We start from the raw sequence: 18,592 nt of genomic DNA, 5'->3' as shown, positions 1-18,592 counted from the left end.
ATTAAAACAGTTTAGTCTCACCTCACAGCCCCTTCTGGACACTGTGATAAGGTGTGAATCAATTTCTTTGCCAGAGTCTCCCAGGAAGTGGATATTTGTAATAGCTGAATTAGCTTTGGCAGCAGGACTGGAGTGGTTTGCTGTACAGCTGATAGTCATGTGCTGGAAAGATGTGTGGCTGTGTAAACGCAAAAACCTCAGCTGGACAACATCCACACCAGCATATCCAAACTATTAGAGACAGAGATAATTAATTTTAAGTCAGAAGAAATAGCTCACTGTTGATATATGTAACAAATGGTCCTCATTCAATCCATAAATGAATTATTCTTACCTTGTTTCCACCATGTTGCTGACTAAACCACTGGAGAGACCTTGATTTCTGCGTTTCTGGTTCCCACCTAAATTTAATCTACAAAATAGAAGATGAATTTTATTTTTAAAACCATTCTTAGCACCACCTTGTTTGTGTAACTACATACATCAAAAATACTGCATAATCATGTCCTTCCTTCCCAGGATTTATTTTTTAATGGTCCCCAAAGACCACACTTCCTCGGGTAAACACCTTAATATAATGTATGCTGCTTCCTCTACTTGAAGTCTGCTGAAAAACATCGGTTGCTGTGGGAAATGGAGGCAAATCCAACCTGACCTGCAATGTTATGGGGCATGTTCTATAAGTAGATTGTGATGTAAAACCATAAGATCATATCATGTTGTTGATGCAGCTGAAAACAAGAGAAAAAATGTTTTCTGTGATCTTGTAACTGTCTTTTGACCTACCACAAGAAAGTGAACCCATTGCTCACACAGCACCCGACCCGCTAATGGTAACCCTTGTAGGGGAAAATGAGTGTACCTGTGACTTTAAAGGGCCAATACAGGTTGTTCCTCCTGCTGTGAAGTTACAGAACACCTTCACAGCATCATAGGGACAGCCTTGGTTGGGGTCCATGTAAAAGTAACCTGAAAGATAATCAACTCGAGTGTTTGTCCATCACTCGGAATAATTTATTATACAGTGTATTGTCAATAACCGATTTATAACATATGACGGTTATGAGCCTACTCAGATCCTCACCATCATTCAGATGTGGGTGTATGAGTCCCAGCTCATGGCAAGTGGTGGCAGGGTCATCTTTGGTTCCCAGGGGCCAACTGAAAGACTCCGCTGCTTCATCTCCGCGAGGAAATCTCCTCTTCAACGGCCTGGGCCTCTACAGAGGATTTCATCACCAGACAACCAAACATTCAATCCGTCAGTCAACCACCAATCATAATACAGTTCCTTGAATATAAAGCCCAATTGAATGCAAAGTAAAATGAGAACATTGTGTAAATAAAGTGTATATGAGAAGAAAGCTTGTACCAACTTTTTGCTGTCCTTCCCTTTGCTTCAGGAGGCTGTGTGCTTGTCTGGGTCTTGGCACATTTTTCAGTTTAGATCTTGTACTGGTTCTTGTTTTGGGCGTTAGCACATTTCGTTGACCTGGCCTTGGCTCAAGTTTTGATCGGCGTCTTTGTGTAGGCCTGCGTTTGCCTGGTGCACCTGGTTTTCCCTGTGAAAGAAATTACTTTGACTTTAAGAGCATGGCACAAAGCTGCTGGTCATTAGACAGTATTCATTGCCATCAAGCTTCAATTGTATATTAAAACTTTATAGTATATTGCAGTTAAGTTTATTGATCAGGTCGAACATTTTTTCATCAGTTTACTTGTATCGTGTGTGCAAAATGTCTTACTGGAGGTCCACGCTTTCCCTTTACTCCCTTTGGTCCTGTCCTGCCTTGGAAACCTTTCAATCCCTATAAAGGTCAAAACACATTCTTTCTGTCTTGCACCCAAGGGGTCAGTAGAGGCAGCTACAATTTTCTATAGACGATTCACCACAATGCTATCTTAACAAACACAAACTGAAAACCATGGCTGGGATTTAAGGGTAAATAAAAAGCTATCAATCTTTGACCAGTTCACGTCAATGAAGAGCCGCAAACCTGTAAAGTCAAAAATGAACAAAAACAGAAAAAGTGATAAACAGTCTCTCACCTTTTTTCCCCGGTGGCCCTGTTTAAAAGACAGTTAGAAATTGCTTGAGTAAAATATTTCAGTAAACTATTTTAAATAGCAGAATATTAAAGCAACATACAGGGGCTCCATGGAAGCCTTTTCGCCCAGGTGGACCACGAGGACCGGTGTCCCCCTGCAAAAATCAGATCATTGATTAATAACCTGCAACCAATTATAAAAACAATGCAAAAAGAAGAGTAAAACAGAACTTACCTGCTTCCCTTTATGGCCTATTTGACCTTTCGGTCCCTGCAAACCAGAATTCCCCTACGATAAAAGTTATAAATGTTATCAATATGAAATTATGCTTTTGCATATAATTTGCTTTATATTTAAAATAATGTCAACCAACCTTAAGCCCTGGTGGCCCAACTGGTCCCAGGATCCCTGTGTCACCTGGGAGACCCTTTATATAAAGGAAGAAAGAGAATGACTTACAATCTGCTCCCTCAACAGTTATACGATTGTCAGACCATGCAGTTATAATTTCTGTGTGACTTTTTCTCTGTTAAAGAAACCCATTCATTGTGAGGTGAAGACATGTACTGCACTGTCTGTCTGATTTTTACCTTTGTACCAAGATTTCCATATCCACCCTTCTGTCCTCTCAGTCCTGGAATACCCTGTATCAATACCAGTGATGATGTAGATGTTTGCATGAACAGGTATTATGCCATGTTTATTAGTGAGCTTAATATTATGCTGTTAAAAAAAAAACTGGTATACTTTTGGCCCTATTGGTCCAGGAGGCCCATGTGTTCCTTTTGGTCCAGTTTTACCCTGCGAGATGCAATAAGACATTAGAAAGACACATTTCCTAGAACAGTGAATTACATAAAACGGTATGATAAGTAATTAATTTATACACATATTTAAGGTGAACATGGATATATGATTGTAATATTCACCTGATGTTTGAATAAATGACATGATATTGTACCTTAAAACCTCCTGCTCCAGTCTTTCCCCTGATCCCAGGAGGCCCAGGTTTTCCCTAGAATTTTAAATGTATGTAATACCACAAAGAGCATCTGTAAACCACACTAGAACAGATATTTATGAATGAGAAAACGTCTTTCTTTTTTTATGTTGCAGGGTTGCGTGTTATCCATGTCTTCATTGAGCTTACCATCTTGCCAGGCCGGCCAGGTGTTCCAGGAGCTCCTCTGGAACCAACATCACCCTTTGGGGGGAGCACGGGAGAGATTTAATTGAGTAAAAGGTTGAACAACAGAATAAACTGCAGCATGGTAAATTTTTCTTACCGGATCTCCTTCATTACCCTGCACCCCCAGTAACCCGTCCAAACCACTCAGGCCCTAAGAAAATGATCACAAAACAAGAAACCAATAATCATCAACACATTCTTCCCTTTAAATTTTGTGTGTTCTAAAATACAACTACATAATAATCAGTTTTATGTCACAATGTAAACTGAATTTTTTAAGTTTTAATGTCAGTTTAATTTGAATACGTGAAATGAGCAGTGGTTTCCCTGTAGCAGTAATTGATTGATTTGTGAATATATAAATGTGTGTATTTTACAGTATCTGTCAAAAGGGATACTTGCAGGTTTTCCAGTTCTCCCAGCAGTTCCTGGTCTCCCCGGCAGGCCTTCAGCTCCCTACAAACCACACTTCATTAGAAAAACTTGATTGACTTTGAATTTAAATATTGTTTCTTTTTAGTTTTTGGGTTTTTTTTTTCCAGGAATCAATGACAGAGATCAGGATATAACGCATTAAGTCCCTTAGATAGTGTGTTATTCATAAAGTGAATGTAGGATTTTGTTCCTTTCAAGACATATTAATTAAAGTACTATACAAAACATTTTTTATAAATATTTTTATATAATTGTTTTCTATATCTGCCTGTGATCTCATTTTCTATTTGAGAGATAGAGAAGTACAGGATTAATTCAATAACCACAAATTAGGACTTTGTAATGTTTGTATTGTGGAATCCGGATCAGAGCAATCATAAAACTCACAGTTTTTCCAGGGGCCCCTTTGTTCCCTTTCCTTCCAGGCTGGGGTCTTTTTCCCTTTATAAAGGACAGTGACAGGAAATGAACGTCAGATTTCAGCTGCTCATAAGCATCAAAAACTATAACTTGCAGTCAAATGAGAGCATGCTGCACCAGTCAGGTGAAACGTCTGTGCTCCGCACTTCAAGAGAAAAAAAATAGGTACAGTTTCTGCTTTAGATTTTTATCTGAGATGAGCGCTGGGTTCCCTTTACCTTTGGACCCTGAATTCCTTTAGCTCCTGGAAGCCCAGGAGGACCCGCAGGGCCAGGACGACCTTTAGCACCCAGAGCGCCAATGAACCCTATCTTCCCCAGTGTGCCCTAAAAAATACACACACATACTTTCAATTATACTACGGGTAAATTAAAGATTGTTGGAATTGATAAAATATCACACTATTCAGTAACACTAAAAGGTCTAACTATAAAGACTGAATATTGTAAACCCAATCCTTGAGAGTTCAAACAAGCTATCTTACCACTGTTCCTCGTGTCCCGGGTTCGCCTTTTGCACCTTTTTGACCTCTTATTCCCTGGGAAATACAGAGGATTATATAAATATATTGTGTCGCTGTGGTTACATCATATGCTTGAACAGATTAATGATGGCCACAGGTTGCAACAGATAAATTAAATCCCACCATGTCTCCTTTGATGCCTGGAAGACCGGGTTTGCCCTTCTCACCGCGACTGCCCTGAATTGCGCACAGCAGAACACACAGCAGACACCGCATTAGATATTAATAAAACCCTATTAAATGGACAGATCAAACTCACATCAGTGGGAGCATTTCACTGCATCAGAATGAATGAATGGTACATTACACCTTTCTTCCACGGATTCCAGTTTTGCCATCAACACCTCTGCTGCCTGGCAAACCCTGAAAAAATACAGGAATTTTTTTGTGTATCCTATTTTAGAATGTTAAGTATTTATACAATAATAAAACGTTATAATATTAAAACACATAACAACAATACAACACAAATTATAACTCATGGTCAAGGTCACACCTGAAGTCAAGTTACATTAGTTTTGTATGGCACAAATCACAATCACAACTTTGTAGGGCTTAACATAAAACACTGGGAAATTGTTTTATGCACAGCATATGCAAATGATCTTTATATACACCTTCAAGTATCTGACATTAAAGTATAAAGAAACGCAGGCTGAAAAACAGGTTTTGCTGCCATGTAGCAGTTGACATCTTCACTTTCGTGCATTCTGCACTTGCAGTAAAATGTTACATGACAGTGCGGCCTGTAACTTTCAACCCATCAAAGGCAACACAACCATTTTTATACTGCCAACCATTTAGTTTGGAGTTTTTCCAGCATTTTAGTAGTAATAATAGTAAATACATAAATGTCATGTTAAGTCAAACATACTGGTGCTGATGGTCCAATTTTTCCAGGGGGACCTATATTACCAGGGGGGCCCTAAAATGAGAACAAATAAAATGACAGTGTTTATTTCCAGCTGTGTAATATTCAAAAAGGTTAACACATTAATACATATCTTATATAAATCACATAACATCACATGATGCTTATCATGACAGATGGATTGATATAAGTTGACCACATACAGAATTATGACATCATTTACAATCAAAAAATCCAGCAGTGTTACTAACAGTTTGTCCCCGAAGCCCCCTCTGGCCTCTGACTCCTGCTGCCCCGGTGTTGCCCCCCAGTCCAAACTGTCCAGGCTTGCCTGATGGACCTCTGGTGCCTGGCTCACCCTGTGAAAGCATCGTCACCATTATGATCAGAAATTTTGTACCAGAAGTTCAACATTCATTTGACATGAACTACCACCGCCATTAATGACAACGTAGTTTCTCAGGTAATGGTCTCCATCATTGTTTCTACCAGTATTAAGCTTATATAACTGACCTTGAGCCCTGGAACACCCTGCTTTCCTCTGTCTCCCGGTGCACCCCTGTATCCCTGAAAAAGAGGGTAGATAGAAGGGGGAGGGCAGAGTGAACGATCTCTTTTAATTCACCCGTAAAAAATTTTCACCACAGCCCAATGGATCTCAGAAGTTCATATTAATATTTTAGAGATCATTTTAGAGATATAAAGCTGCCTGATTTTTGGATTCTGAGGGTTTTTAAGATGCATTTTCAGAACAGAAACAGAGTGGAGGAATTAAGGTTGCAGATAGCATTGCCATGAGTAAATAACCTTGTAAAATGAAAGTGAAAGGTATCACAATTTTAATAAAAGCAATTTAACTCTTACTCACCTGTTTCCCTGGTGGCCCCTTTGTTCCCTGTGGCCCTTGATTGCCTCTGTTGCCTTCAGTTCCCTTTGGCCCTTTCTGTCCAGGAGGTCCATTGTTTCCCTTATCACCCTGCAATGTAAGTAAAACAAATGATCTTCTAATTTTTTTGGAAAAAAATATATTCCATCCACATGCAGGGTGTGTGTGTGTGTGTGTGTGTGTGAGAGTGTGTGTGTGTGTGTGTGTGTGTGTGTGTGTGTGTGTGTGTGTGTGTGTGTGTGTGTGTGTGTGTGTGTGTAACTGTATGCTGTGTTTTCAAATTCTTGAAAGGTTGTAATGACCTCAAAACATATGAAAAGGAATAATGCCACATTTACTCTCAGTTTTGAGAAATATGACACATTTGAAAACTGTCATTTACTCACAGATATGCCTTTTTTTCCAGCTGGGCCCTCAGGTCCCCTCAGTCCAACTGGACCCTAAACACAAAAGCAACATTGTTATAGATGTCTTTTCCTACAGTCACAGTTACAGACTGCATAGGCCTCTAACCCTGTGTTTTTAGTAAATCTAATATTTTAGTGCTGTTGCATTAAGTTGAATGAAACAGGAAAAAATCAAATGTGTGAGCAACACAGTCTAATCAATCTACCTCCTCACCATCGAGACCAGCAACTCCCTCCTGCCCCAAAGCCCCCGTTGATCCCTGAAGATACAACATGTAGAGACAGACAGAAACGGCTGAGTAATGAATCATTAAATGGTTTCACAGACCACTCCAAGCCTAGGCTACTGGTGCATTTAAACAGACAAAAAAGTGCTCAGCGGAATGAAAAATGAACCTTATTTCCTTTGATGCCAGCTGATCCAGTTGGTCCTTGAGGTCCATCTTTACCCTAAATGTAGAGAGAATAAAGCAACGATTGCCCAAAAAAGACTGATGCACTTCATATTCCTGCCCTACTAGCTACTCTCAAAGTGCCCCCAAGGAAGACAGAAGGTATTTAAAATTGTACTTTACAATATTAACAAAGGATTACATGTAAAGGCTTTGGGTTTATTTCATTTATATGATTTTTATTATATACAAAACATAGTCTAATTAACTGTTCTATCATTTCATGCACTGGGAATTATACAAACTCCTATGTGTAAATATATACAATATAAATGTGTTCACAGCAGATTTTTTTATCATGATCAATTAGACAACATGAATTCAACGTTCTACGGCTCGGTTTATGCTGAGACATACTTCTGAAGAACAGCTTGTCATTAAGACAAAATCTATCAAAAACTGACAAGCAATTAAGACAAGATTCCTAACATATAATATGGCCTCTAAGACAGATTTTAAAATTTAGTGATAAAGAGGAAAATTAATTTGCCGACACAACCATGGTGGTCAAACCTCCCCCCAAAGTCCTAATGATGTCTGGGAGATTCAGATAAGGCTTTGACAAGCTCCCCTTTTTTCCAAAGTGGATGTACAACGCAGAGCACTAAAATTAATTTTGTAGCACAATTAAGTTTCCTAGAAAAATCCAAATGCAATCAGAATGACACTGACAGACTTGAAGCACCAGTGTAATATATGACACCATAGATCATCACCCTGACACCAGACTTGACCTGGTCTGATGACTAAGAAAATGGCAGAAAACCCATTTCTAGAAAGAAAGACACTTTCTGTTCGCTCGTCAGATCAAGCTTATGTCAGCAGTTATCACAGGAGGTCCGCTGTTTGTCTAAAGATAAGTCAAACGCAAAAGAAATTAGTGGGAAAAGGAAATATTTTATGGCTGGCATTTTGGCTGTGTGTGACTAAGAACAGCCAGCCCAGATCAATGCTAGAGCACGCTGAGTCATTGGCATGGCCTACTGCAACAGATGACGTGTATGTGTGCCATAACTAATGTTATTAGCATCTGTGCACACTGCAAACCCCAGGGTGCTCAGGCTTGACGTAGGCAGAATAGGGGGAGTTATCTACAAAAAATCAGCGCCTAATCATTTTGGTCAGTTAAATCAGCCTACATCCTGACCTTTAATTCTTCTGTTGGTTACTTTGACGGGCAGCTGGTGAGTATGAGCAATGAACTTGTTCTTGTTTCTTTATAGTAAGTTCATGTATGAAATCACAAAATTAGGCTACAGTGGAAATGTGGCACTTCTGGCAACCAACAACATGTAATTGCTTAAAAAACAAAATTTACCTGCCAGTCAGAAACTAAAGATCAAACTTGACAACAAAAGCATAAAAAAAAACTTACTGGGTAACCTGTAACTCCATGAGGGCCAACTGGACCTTGTAGCCCCTGGTCACCTTGAGGGCCACGGGGCCCAATGTCACCCCATGGTCCAATGTTACCCTGAATACCCTGGAGGAAAAAGTAAATGTATACTAGTATAAAATGTATAAAACAGAAAAACACGATTAAAGACACTGTAGTGTATTAAGGCAAATTTCAGGTCAAGTCAGGTTTATTTATATAGTCAATCTCGTACAATGTTTCAGTGACAAAGAAAAACAAGCGGGAAAATAATGTGTAAACCAAGTTTATAGGCTAAGTTTGTAAAGCACTAAACAGTCACATTACACAAAGCTGAGTGCCATCTGCATAGAAGTGGAATGAAGTGTAGCTTAACTTACAAAAAGTTTTGAATTTGTTTGCATTTTTATGCTGAAATAAGATGACAGAAAGGGAAGCACATCTATGTTTTCCATTAAGAGTCTGTCACACAATGTTCATACAAAATTTATTAAAGTCAACCACTTTTTTTTCATTAAGAGACTTGTAAGTCATATTTCAACAATATAGAGAAGTTGACTAAATAAATGATGAAATTGAAGGTCTGGATGGATTATGTGTTTGGAAGGAATGAATCACTGAAATCATCTTACAAGAGGTCCTCTGTATCCCTGTGGTCCAGACATGCCCATCTCACCCTGAAGGACAGCAACATACAATTGTTAGAAAAGAGCTCAGAAAAAGCACTTAAACACTTCCAAGTGATAGACAGTGTACTGAGAAAATAACGGTATAAACTTGCACTAAAACTGTATAAAATGTGAAAGTGAAGTTGATAACAGAAAATACTTCACTTACTGGGGGGCCTTGTTTTCCCCTTGGTCCTTCCTCGCCTCTCTTACCCTTCACAATAAGGTCAACGCGACATTAATTTGAAAGGTAACGTGTATCATGAGTAGGCAACCAAGTGAAATAATTTGTCCAGTATGACAGAATGATGCAGTGTGAAATACTGACTGATGACCATACAGATTAATGTGTAACCATTGACTAAATACTAGGCTTTGAAATTACTTGTACCTTTTGTCCTTCACTTCCTGGAAGTCCACTGGGGCCTTCTTTACCTTTAACACCCTAAAAGAAACCAACGGACGTTTAATCTCATCATCATTAAGACTACAATTAAAATATCACAAACACTGACAATAGTTTGCACTGTAGCATCCTAAGAAGCCATGTGGTGACAGTGTGTAACTTACCCTCTGTCCTGGCTTTCCTGGTGTCCCCTTCGTTCCTCTACTGCCAGCTTCACCCTGTTCATTGACACAAATGTAAAGCTATATGAATTGACATCTCACACCCACACCACAATCCTAATGTAATTTAGAATAGTGAGTGGCATACAGAAGTGTGGTAGCACCACAAAACCTCACACAAATGCATCAATAACTGCCGCTTACCTCCTTGCAACTTCTCCTACTTGGTCTACATAGAAAAGTGATCACCTTTGTCCAATCAGGTAAGAGTTTAGGGGGGGGGCATATTTCTATGATACAAAGATGATAAAAAAAACTCACACTCTTCCCTACATGTCCTTGGAGGCCAGGAGCTCCTGTTTTTCCAGGTAATCCCTGTGGAAGATTTTTTACCAGAGCATTAGATATCCATTACTGAGAAAATCTGTTTGTTTACTAATTATTATTGAGATTTAAAAACTCACTTTTAGTCCTCGAGGTCCAGTGTCCCCATTCATTCCATTTGCACCAATGGGGCCCTAATGGAAAGAGAAAGAGAAATATAGACCTTTATTTTAACAAAGAGAATACATAATTTCAATTTATAGTAGAAATATTGCAGCGGGTTAACTAAGATAATTTTGGTATAGTCATCTGTTTATTTAGAAACAGTTTAAGGTTTTTATATTTCCATGAATATAAATCCCTTGGCAAAAAAGAAAAGAAAAGAAAACAAAAAAACTAATTTACACAATCTCTTCATGGATTTGGAAAAAATCAGTCCAGTGTACACAACATTTAGTACCGAGGCCTTTGAAGTCTTTGGTGGCCACGGCCACATTTGCATAAACATGGGGTTTAGGAATTCTATGAGGTGATGGGTGTTTAGACGAAGTTAGAAATAGGAGGTTTAACTTATTGTTAGTGCTTGGCCTTACCAGGGCTCCAAGAACTCCATCCTGTCCCCTGTTTCCCAGATAGCCTTGAAATCCCTAAAATGGGACACAGATTATGCGATGATGATCTTTTGGCAGCGTTTTTTCAGTGGGTGTTTCTCTAGTGGATGTAGTGCATGAAATTAATGGCAGATTAAAGGGGCAATGTGTAAGAAATGGCCAATTGTCGAATTCCTACTCCAAACAAATAGGGGGCTTGTGGTGTCCATCATTGTTTCTACCACTATTAAGCTCATATAACTGACCTTGAGCCCTTGGAACACCCTGGTTTCCTCTGTCTCCTGGTGTCAATTGTGTTGTCCATCCCTATTGTAAGAAACGAGGAAATGCACTCTTTGGTCCCCCCTCCCTTTCCTTTGTGCCAAAATCGGACATACTGGGACAAATCCTGGTGGGCTGCCGCATCGGTGGGCCAGTGGACCGTCCAAAAATCCATAAAGTTTGTACCAGCCCTCTCTGTGTGCCTGCCTGCGGTGTGCATGAGGGTGCGCTGTGTGCGTATTCCAGGACTTGGCTCATTGGCCAACCACAGCCAAGTTTCAATACTCACCATCATGTTGAGCTAATGTTAGGTTGAATACAAGTTACCTTGCAATCTGGTTATGAAACTGGTAGGTTGTTTTCTTGGGTTATTTTTAGACTGGTGACAACAATTTCACACCCAGTCTGTCCAGTCGGAGAGGCAGGGAAGATGTAGTGGTGGCAGGAGTAGAGGACGAGCCATGAGAGGTCGAAAAAGAGGAAGAACAGCTAGAGCAGCAGCATCAATAGCTGAGCTTGAGGAAAGAATGGAGGAATGTTGCCGAGAGAGGAAGGCTGCAACACAGGTTTACAGCCTAGTTGCAGTTACTACTTCTTCATCCTCTCATTTTGGACTGAGGGCAGACTGGATGCTACAGTGACTCACTATCGCCCCTTGATGTACAAAGTGGTATTACAAGACAGAACGGGCTGGGGCTAGCTGGTTAGCGTGCTAACTTCAGTAGATATCGCTGCAAAACAATGTATAAAGATCTTGGACATAATGTCAAAACTGTTATTTCTTCACATTCTGTTGATAATCTTAGTTAATTTTTGAATGTTTTAATCTAAAATATATATTGCCCCTTTAAAGACCAAAATTCTCCTCACAGGATATTCATTGGCCAGTGCTTAAACTTACAAAAAGAGTATCATCCTGGAGGTAGTAGTCTTATAACTGGTGCTAAGGGGGTTGATATCTACTAATTTTCTCTGGTATGTATGTATGAATGCTTAAGTGTGATCACCTTCAGGCCTTTAGGTCCACTCACCCCTGGAACTCCAGGCATTCCCTACACAAACAGTTTATAAATATAAAAACTGAGCACCTTTTTAACATTCATATTAGAACGTTAATAGTTTGTTCAGTTGTCACGAATTGACATGTAGACTTGTTAGAGTCAACAATCTACAAATACAATGATTAGAATATATTCAGCAGCTTCAAGTCCATGTTAAACTGTTAATAAAATCCCTTAAATCACAAATGTTAAAAATGAAAAAATAAATAGTCAATTTATTTTTGGACTGAACACCGCAATCACATAAGGACAGAATAAGAAGTGTAACCACATAGGAACCTTGATACCAGGTTCTCCTTCGTGTCCTCTCTCTCCAGATTTTCCCATCTCTCCCTGTAAACAGAACCACATCGACATCATTAGTACAGGTTTAGCACAATGATGAACATCTATAATAAACTTATACTCCACTCACTCATACTCACAACAGGACCAGGCAATCCTGAAAATCCTGTTCGACCTTCTCGACCCTTCAATAGGAAAAATTATCATAATTGATTAGGATTTCTTTGAAATTGAAATTAAATTGACAGATTGCATCAGCTCAAACACTGTCAACTGAAAAAGGACAGACTGACACCTTTTGTGGTTCAATTTCTGGTGCCAAGTTAGAGTTATATGAAGAAAATCAGTTCCCTCTCTCTCATGTTAACAGCAATGACAAATTAATGTGGTGCGAGCACTGTATATATTCTACACATGCAATTGACATAGAGAAAAATATAAGTCTTTTATCAATTTTGGTCTTATTCCACATGACTAAACCTGTTCAGCATCAATCTTTGTACCCACCTTGTCACCTCGAGGCCCAGGAGCTCCTTGAATACCAGTTGGCCCTCGATCCCCCTACAAAAAAATACATGCAAATCAACAATTGCACAAAATATACTTTTCAATAGAGCAAACATTCTAGACGTGATTCCAACAAACCCACCTTTGGTCCATCTTTTCCCTGCTTCCCTTGCTCCCCCATGATGCCATCAAACCCCTACAATAATGGAGGCGTGTACAAAACAAAACAAAACTTGATAATTACAGTCGCTATAGCATCTTGAGTAAACATGTCTTTGTTAATAGAGTTTATTTCACTCACACTGGGCCCAGGAGGTCCTGGTGGCCCTGTTGGTCCTCCAAGTCCCTCAAACCCTGATGGGCCTCGACGCCCCTTAAATCCCCGATTACCTGGAGGCCCTGGAAGCCCCTGTACACAAACACAACAAGACATTGAATGGATTCAGGGATCTGGTCAATGAACGGATCGGCAATCATCAGCAGATTGACGGGAAGGAACAAACTCACCAGGTCGCCCTTAAACCCTGAACCACCCTTGTCACCTTGCTTGGCTTTACTCCCCTGGAAGAGAAAGGTGCACACACACACACACACACACACACACACACACACACACACACACACACACACACACACACACACACACACACACACACACACATATATACAAACACATGTACACACATACACATACACACAAGCAAACAGCAAACACCTGCATATTTAGCTCAGTAGTTAGTAACCAAAAGGGCTGTTACAGTATAATAGCATGATACGGTTAAGATCATTGAATATTGCCATAGATTATATGTTTATTGATCATAAACATTTTAGCTGCAATCAATATTGAAATTGCTTTAAGTAATCTTACGGGATCACCTGAGGGTCCAGGCTTTCCTGGATTCCCATTGGCTCCCTGTAATGAGAAAGAAAAACCATATACTCAAACTCCAACATTATAAAGTCATTACTGAATATCTAACTTCATATCTTCTCTGGTAATAAATGTTGCCTCTACAGATGCTTTGGCCTTGTTCTCTTACATTATGTCCAGGTGGTCCAGGTTCTCCTATTTCTCCTTCATATCCTGGATCACCCTGGTGAAACACACAGAAAGCAGATGACAGAGTAACCCAAAAATTATAACTGCAATCCAATGCTGCATTACAATTTTTTTTCCCATTTTTTCTTTAAGGGTACTCACAGGGTCCCCTTTAGGACCCATAGGTCCATCTGGTCCTGGGTTTCCCTGAGAGAAAAAAATATTACGGTTGGTTTTTTAAAATCAAAATGTATTGTTATCATGCGATAAATCTTTGAAGTATCACTACTATATTTATGTATGAAGAATGATTTCCAAAGAGACATCTGCTATTTTTTCATCTATCTACTTTTTCAAAAAATTTCCATGAAAGTAAAACACATTACAGATCACATTATAGGTCAAAATTAAACAACAGAATAAGAAAATAACCCCCTACCCAACTAGATAATAGTGTTCTCCTCAAAAAGAAGAAACTTCTTTTTAAAGCACAACTTTAGGATTTTTTGTCTCATGGTCATGGCCTGCACAGGACTAAACTGCAAAGTCAAATACCCAGTTATTTTAAAAGCAAGTCAAGTTACAATGCCACAGTGACCCTGTTTCTGAATCTGACCAAATGGACTTGTTATACCTGAGGGCCACGGACACCAGGAAATCCAAATGTTCCATCAGGACCTGGCTCTCCCTGAAGCAATGAATGTACATACAGGTTAGGCATTTATTAAGGTGACGAAATGTCATAGGCTTATTCAGGATTATTCAGTCTCTGTGAAAAAGAGTACATCTGTAAGTATACCTGTGGTCCAGCTGCTCCTCTGACACCCAGTTCACCTTGATGACCCTTAATGCAAAAAATATTGTTTTATATATATCTTTTTATGAATCAATTTGGATTACAACTTGATCAACTACTTTTTTACTTACTGGAGGTCCTTTAACTCCTAAAACACCTTTTAGTCCCCTGGGGCCCATTTTGCCCTGAGTAGGAAGACAAATTAATAGGTCACTCTTTTTACTTTAATAGTAGCTCATTGTTTAATCCAAAATAGTTATTTGCTCTAGTACAATGTCTCTGTGGTAGTATATTGTGTTATAAAACTTACAGTTGGGCCTGGTGGTCCACTAAAGCCTGGATTTCCAATCCCTCCCTGAAAACAATAAAAAGCAACAATGGCTGTGATCAAAATGTAGATTATTTACATAGTTAATGTTATTTAAATAGCTATGGGTAATTGTCCCCCAGTCAGCTGCACGGCACTAACCAGAGTTCCTGATGGTCCTGGAAAACCATGAGGACCCCTGGCTCCAGGCACTCCCTGTAAAAAGAGGACAGTTCAGATGTTGCTTTATAAGCCATAAATCATTTTAGTGAATCATTTTATTGACTGTTTCAAAAAGCATAAAAATAAACAAAAATAATAATTTTCAGCACATGAAAAAGATCTCATTTATCTGAAATTGGACTTTATAATAACTTGATAATGATAAGGCCATCAATAAATATTAAAGTCATCTGTACTTACTATGTAGCCAGGGAGCCCAACAGGGCCTCTGACTCCATTATTACCCTGTGAGACACAGAAATTACAATCAAATATTTCAGCCCTCTACTCCTGAAAAAGACTGGGTGTGTGTTGGATCCTGAATCTGACCTTGCCTCCTTTTTGTCCTCTGTCTCCCTGTGGTCCAGCCTCTCCTTGATAGCCCTAAAGGCAGAAAAAATGATTTGATCAGCACATACATATAAAAAGTGTGAGGTAGCTGCAAAAAAAGCTAAATACAACAATACTAGACATCTAGAAAGAGAGATAGATAGATACACACATACAGTTGGGCCTCAATCATTTAAGTCCCCATAACATTAGAAGTCCAGGCCACTCTTACCCACTCACCCAGCTCCCCTTTACTGCCCTTCTCTCCTCTGTAGCCTTTGGGACCCTATAGGAACAAGCACAAATTGAATTTATTAAGCTGCAACATGATTGCACTTATGAGTGGCAATTAAATATTACTATATGACTATAAAAATACGCCTCTTTTGCATTACTCTCAACGGATTTACCAGTTCTCCAGGTAACCCTGGGGGGCCTGGGTCAGGATCCTCTCCTGGGGTCCCATCTCTTCCAGGTCGGCCCTGAGGACCTGGCAGACCCTGTGGTCCAGGACTCCCCTGGAGTACAACACAACATGAAATGCAGTTTGCCGGGTGTCATGAGAACTTTCATTGCAGAAAAACAGATAATAAGTTGATAATATCTTTTCTTCTTCTCATCACGAGTCAGTGATATTGAATTATAATGTGTAGTAAGTTGTGTTGTACTGTATCCTTTTCAACTGCACTCTATTTATTGCATTGTTCATTCACTACCGTTGTAAAGGTTATGAGGGTTTACAACCTTATTGGGAACCCACAATTCCCATAATTCCTACCTAATGTATCCCAGCAATACTCCAGCAACTATGTCAAGCAACTACTTAATTACACCATGGCAACAAGCACGTAGACCCAGCAACCACTCGAAAAACCTTAGCGACCATCCAGGTCACTGTAGTAGTTACCTAATACACCAGAACTACCTTAGTACACCCTATCAACTATGTTGAAACACCTTAGAAACCAACTGTAACACCCTAGCAACTAACATGCAACCACATAACAATACCATAGCATCCACCTTGTCAGCAGCACATGTACAAGTAAAGTAGATACCTACGATTTTCCCTTGAACTCCTTTTGGTCCTTGCCTCCCAGTAGTTCCAGGCGGCCCCTAGAATACAAGATCAGCCACTGGAGTCCTTTCACAGTGTATTTATATTTGGTATTATCATGATATGGTAAAGTTTAACCCTAGATAGCTGTTTAAACTTTGCTTTTTCAAATAACCCAAACAACTTTATATACTTACAATTGGTCCGTCATCTCCAGGAGGTCCAGGAGGCCCAGGAGGCCCCTTAAGTTTCTGAAGATGAAAAAAAACAACGTGTTATGCCTCACTCACAACATTTCTTCATGTTATACATGTACCAATATGCTGTATATTCACTAGAGGGACAATCGGTCCTAGAATTTTTACACTGACTGTAAATAAAGTAATAATGTATTTAATAAGTACATGTATGTTGTTGCAGTAAGTTGAAATACAACAGCCGCGCAGGATTTTGACGATTTCAACTGACTTGTCTCTGTGACATGATATGACAACAAAAAACTGATCATCAAAGGAAATGTCACCAAAGACATTCCTGCTTCAGATAAAAGGAGTTCAAGTGCATTTATTTTTAAAAACAAACACCTACTGGCCAGGAAGACACCAACTTTTTGTAGGTCTTTTCTTTCTGCAAAGTAACAACACAAAAATATCACAAGTGATACTTGGCACTATATGTACCATTCAGAAAACCCTTGTTATTAATGACAGCAGCTGTTGTTAAAAGACTGCAGTCAGCATCCTGTTGCTCACGCTTGCTTGTTTTCACTCTCTGTAGGTAGGCACGAGCGCACATCCTGGGCATTGGCCTAAACAGTGACATGACGTGACATACACAAGATTGAACATGACTGACCGGCATCGTGTTGATAGATGAGGTAACTGAAGTTACACTGTTATTACAGTTTGACTATAGACTATATCTGAGACTACAGACTATATTTGACTCCCCAGCACTGGCACAGCACTAAAACGAATTCTGAGATAGGTCTGGCTATGCGAAACTATAGTTTTTATAGTTGTATTGTTGACTAATATCATGTTTTTCTGAAATGGGATTTATAAAGTGTAATATTGTTATCAACTTGCTAGCTAGCACAATAGAGGCTAGTTACGTTGAACTAAGCTAGCTAGCGAGCTTTATCATTTGCTGTTTCTCTAGCTTTCACCAAGAGGCTCAGCAATGTCAGCATAGCTAAATTTGCTGGATGATAACACTAACGGTTAGTGACGGGATCAGGATGGAATATGATACATAAGATGTGTTGCCACAATTCAATATTGATGTAAATAGTTTCCATCACAGCTTTCATTTCACTAAATCAATAAGCTAAAGTTTCAGCAGAATAGAACAGACCTTTTCTATTGTCAAGTAACGTTACTGTACTGAATGGGTCTGGCAGTTGGTTGAGACAGAAATAATCCCAAAGTAACATCAGTTATAAACAGGTGATAGGAGTGGGATGAATAACGTTAGACTGGAGATAATCCACATAAAATCTAAGAAATAACAAACTGTAAAGAACAGACATTTTGTGCTGGGAGCCAGTTGTTTGTTAATGTAAGTGGACTCCATTTATAAGATAATGTTAGTGTTGCACACTTTTGGTGACGTAGGGGAGCGGAAGAGAGCCACTGAGGCAAGGCACTCAGTAGCGAGCATAAACATCACATCCTTCTGATTTTCTCTGAAAATTCATCTCGGGTCCTTTACATAGAAATCAGTCCAAGGGTTGTTCAACTCTCATTTTTTAACTTACAGTACAATCCGTTCACACATTGGCAATATAAAGATGATTCACATTCTTACATATGACTTACATATGACAATTTGAAAACAATAACCCAAGCACTAGAATTGTAATTATATGCTAGAAAACATGTAACTATTATGTAAAATATGTATCTAAAATGGAAAATTTGCAAGATTAATGTTATAAAACCCTTA

The 18,592-nt window shown here is 39.2% G+C and overlaps 1 protein-coding gene and 3 long non-coding RNA genes across 4 annotated transcripts; all 4 read right to left on the bottom strand.

The window, feature by feature from the left end:
* Window positions 1-304: 304 nt before the first annotated feature.
* Window positions 305-4,203, bottom strand: LOC120790745 (collagen alpha-2(XI) chain-like). Its single transcript, XM_040128578.1, has 16 exons — window positions 4,184-4,203; window positions 3,637-3,694; window positions 3,336-3,389; window positions 3,200-3,253; window positions 3,011-3,064; window positions 2,797-2,850; window positions 2,640-2,693; window positions 2,423-2,476; window positions 2,284-2,337; window positions 2,150-2,203; window positions 2,050-2,067; window positions 1,746-1,808; window positions 1,377-1,562; window positions 1,085-1,220; window positions 863-969; window positions 305-412 (listed from the first exon to the last, which is right to left on the bottom strand). The coding sequence occupies exons 1-16, from the start codon at window positions 4,201-4,203 to the stop codon at window positions 305-307; spliced, it is 1,128 nt and encodes a 375-aa protein (XP_039984512.1).
* A 154-nt stretch (window positions 4,204-4,357) lies between these two features.
* On the bottom strand, window positions 4,358-4,780 carry LOC120790345. Its single transcript, XR_005707534.1, has 3 exons — window positions 4,740-4,780; window positions 4,578-4,631; window positions 4,358-4,419 (listed from the first exon to the last, which is right to left on the bottom strand). It is a non-coding gene; the product is annotated as an uncharacterized LOC120790345 (long non-coding RNA).
* Window positions 4,781-6,369: 1,589 nt separating this feature from the next.
* LOC120790379 lies at window positions 6,370-7,088 on the bottom strand. The gene is made up of 3 exons (XR_005707537.1): window positions 6,995-7,088; window positions 6,760-6,813; window positions 6,370-6,463 (listed from the first exon to the last, which is right to left on the bottom strand). It is a non-coding gene; the product is annotated as an uncharacterized LOC120790379 (long non-coding RNA).
* A 2,756-nt stretch (window positions 7,089-9,844) lies between these two features.
* Window positions 9,845-10,772, bottom strand: LOC120791366. Its single transcript, XR_005707626.1, has 4 exons — window positions 10,760-10,772; window positions 10,307-10,360; window positions 10,164-10,217; window positions 9,845-9,899 (listed from the first exon to the last, which is right to left on the bottom strand). It is a non-coding gene; the product is annotated as an uncharacterized LOC120791366 (long non-coding RNA).
* Window positions 10,773-18,592: the final 7,820 nt, after the last annotated feature.

The sequence above is a fragment of the Xiphias gladius genome, chromosome 6 (assembly GCF_016859285.1).
Source record: "Xiphias gladius isolate SHS-SW01 ecotype Sanya breed wild chromosome 6, ASM1685928v1, whole genome shotgun sequence".
In the NCBI taxonomy this organism is placed as follows: Eukaryota; Metazoa; Chordata; class Actinopteri; order Istiophoriformes; family Xiphiidae; genus Xiphias; species Xiphias gladius.
This window is presented reverse-complemented; position numbering and strand designations above follow the sequence as displayed.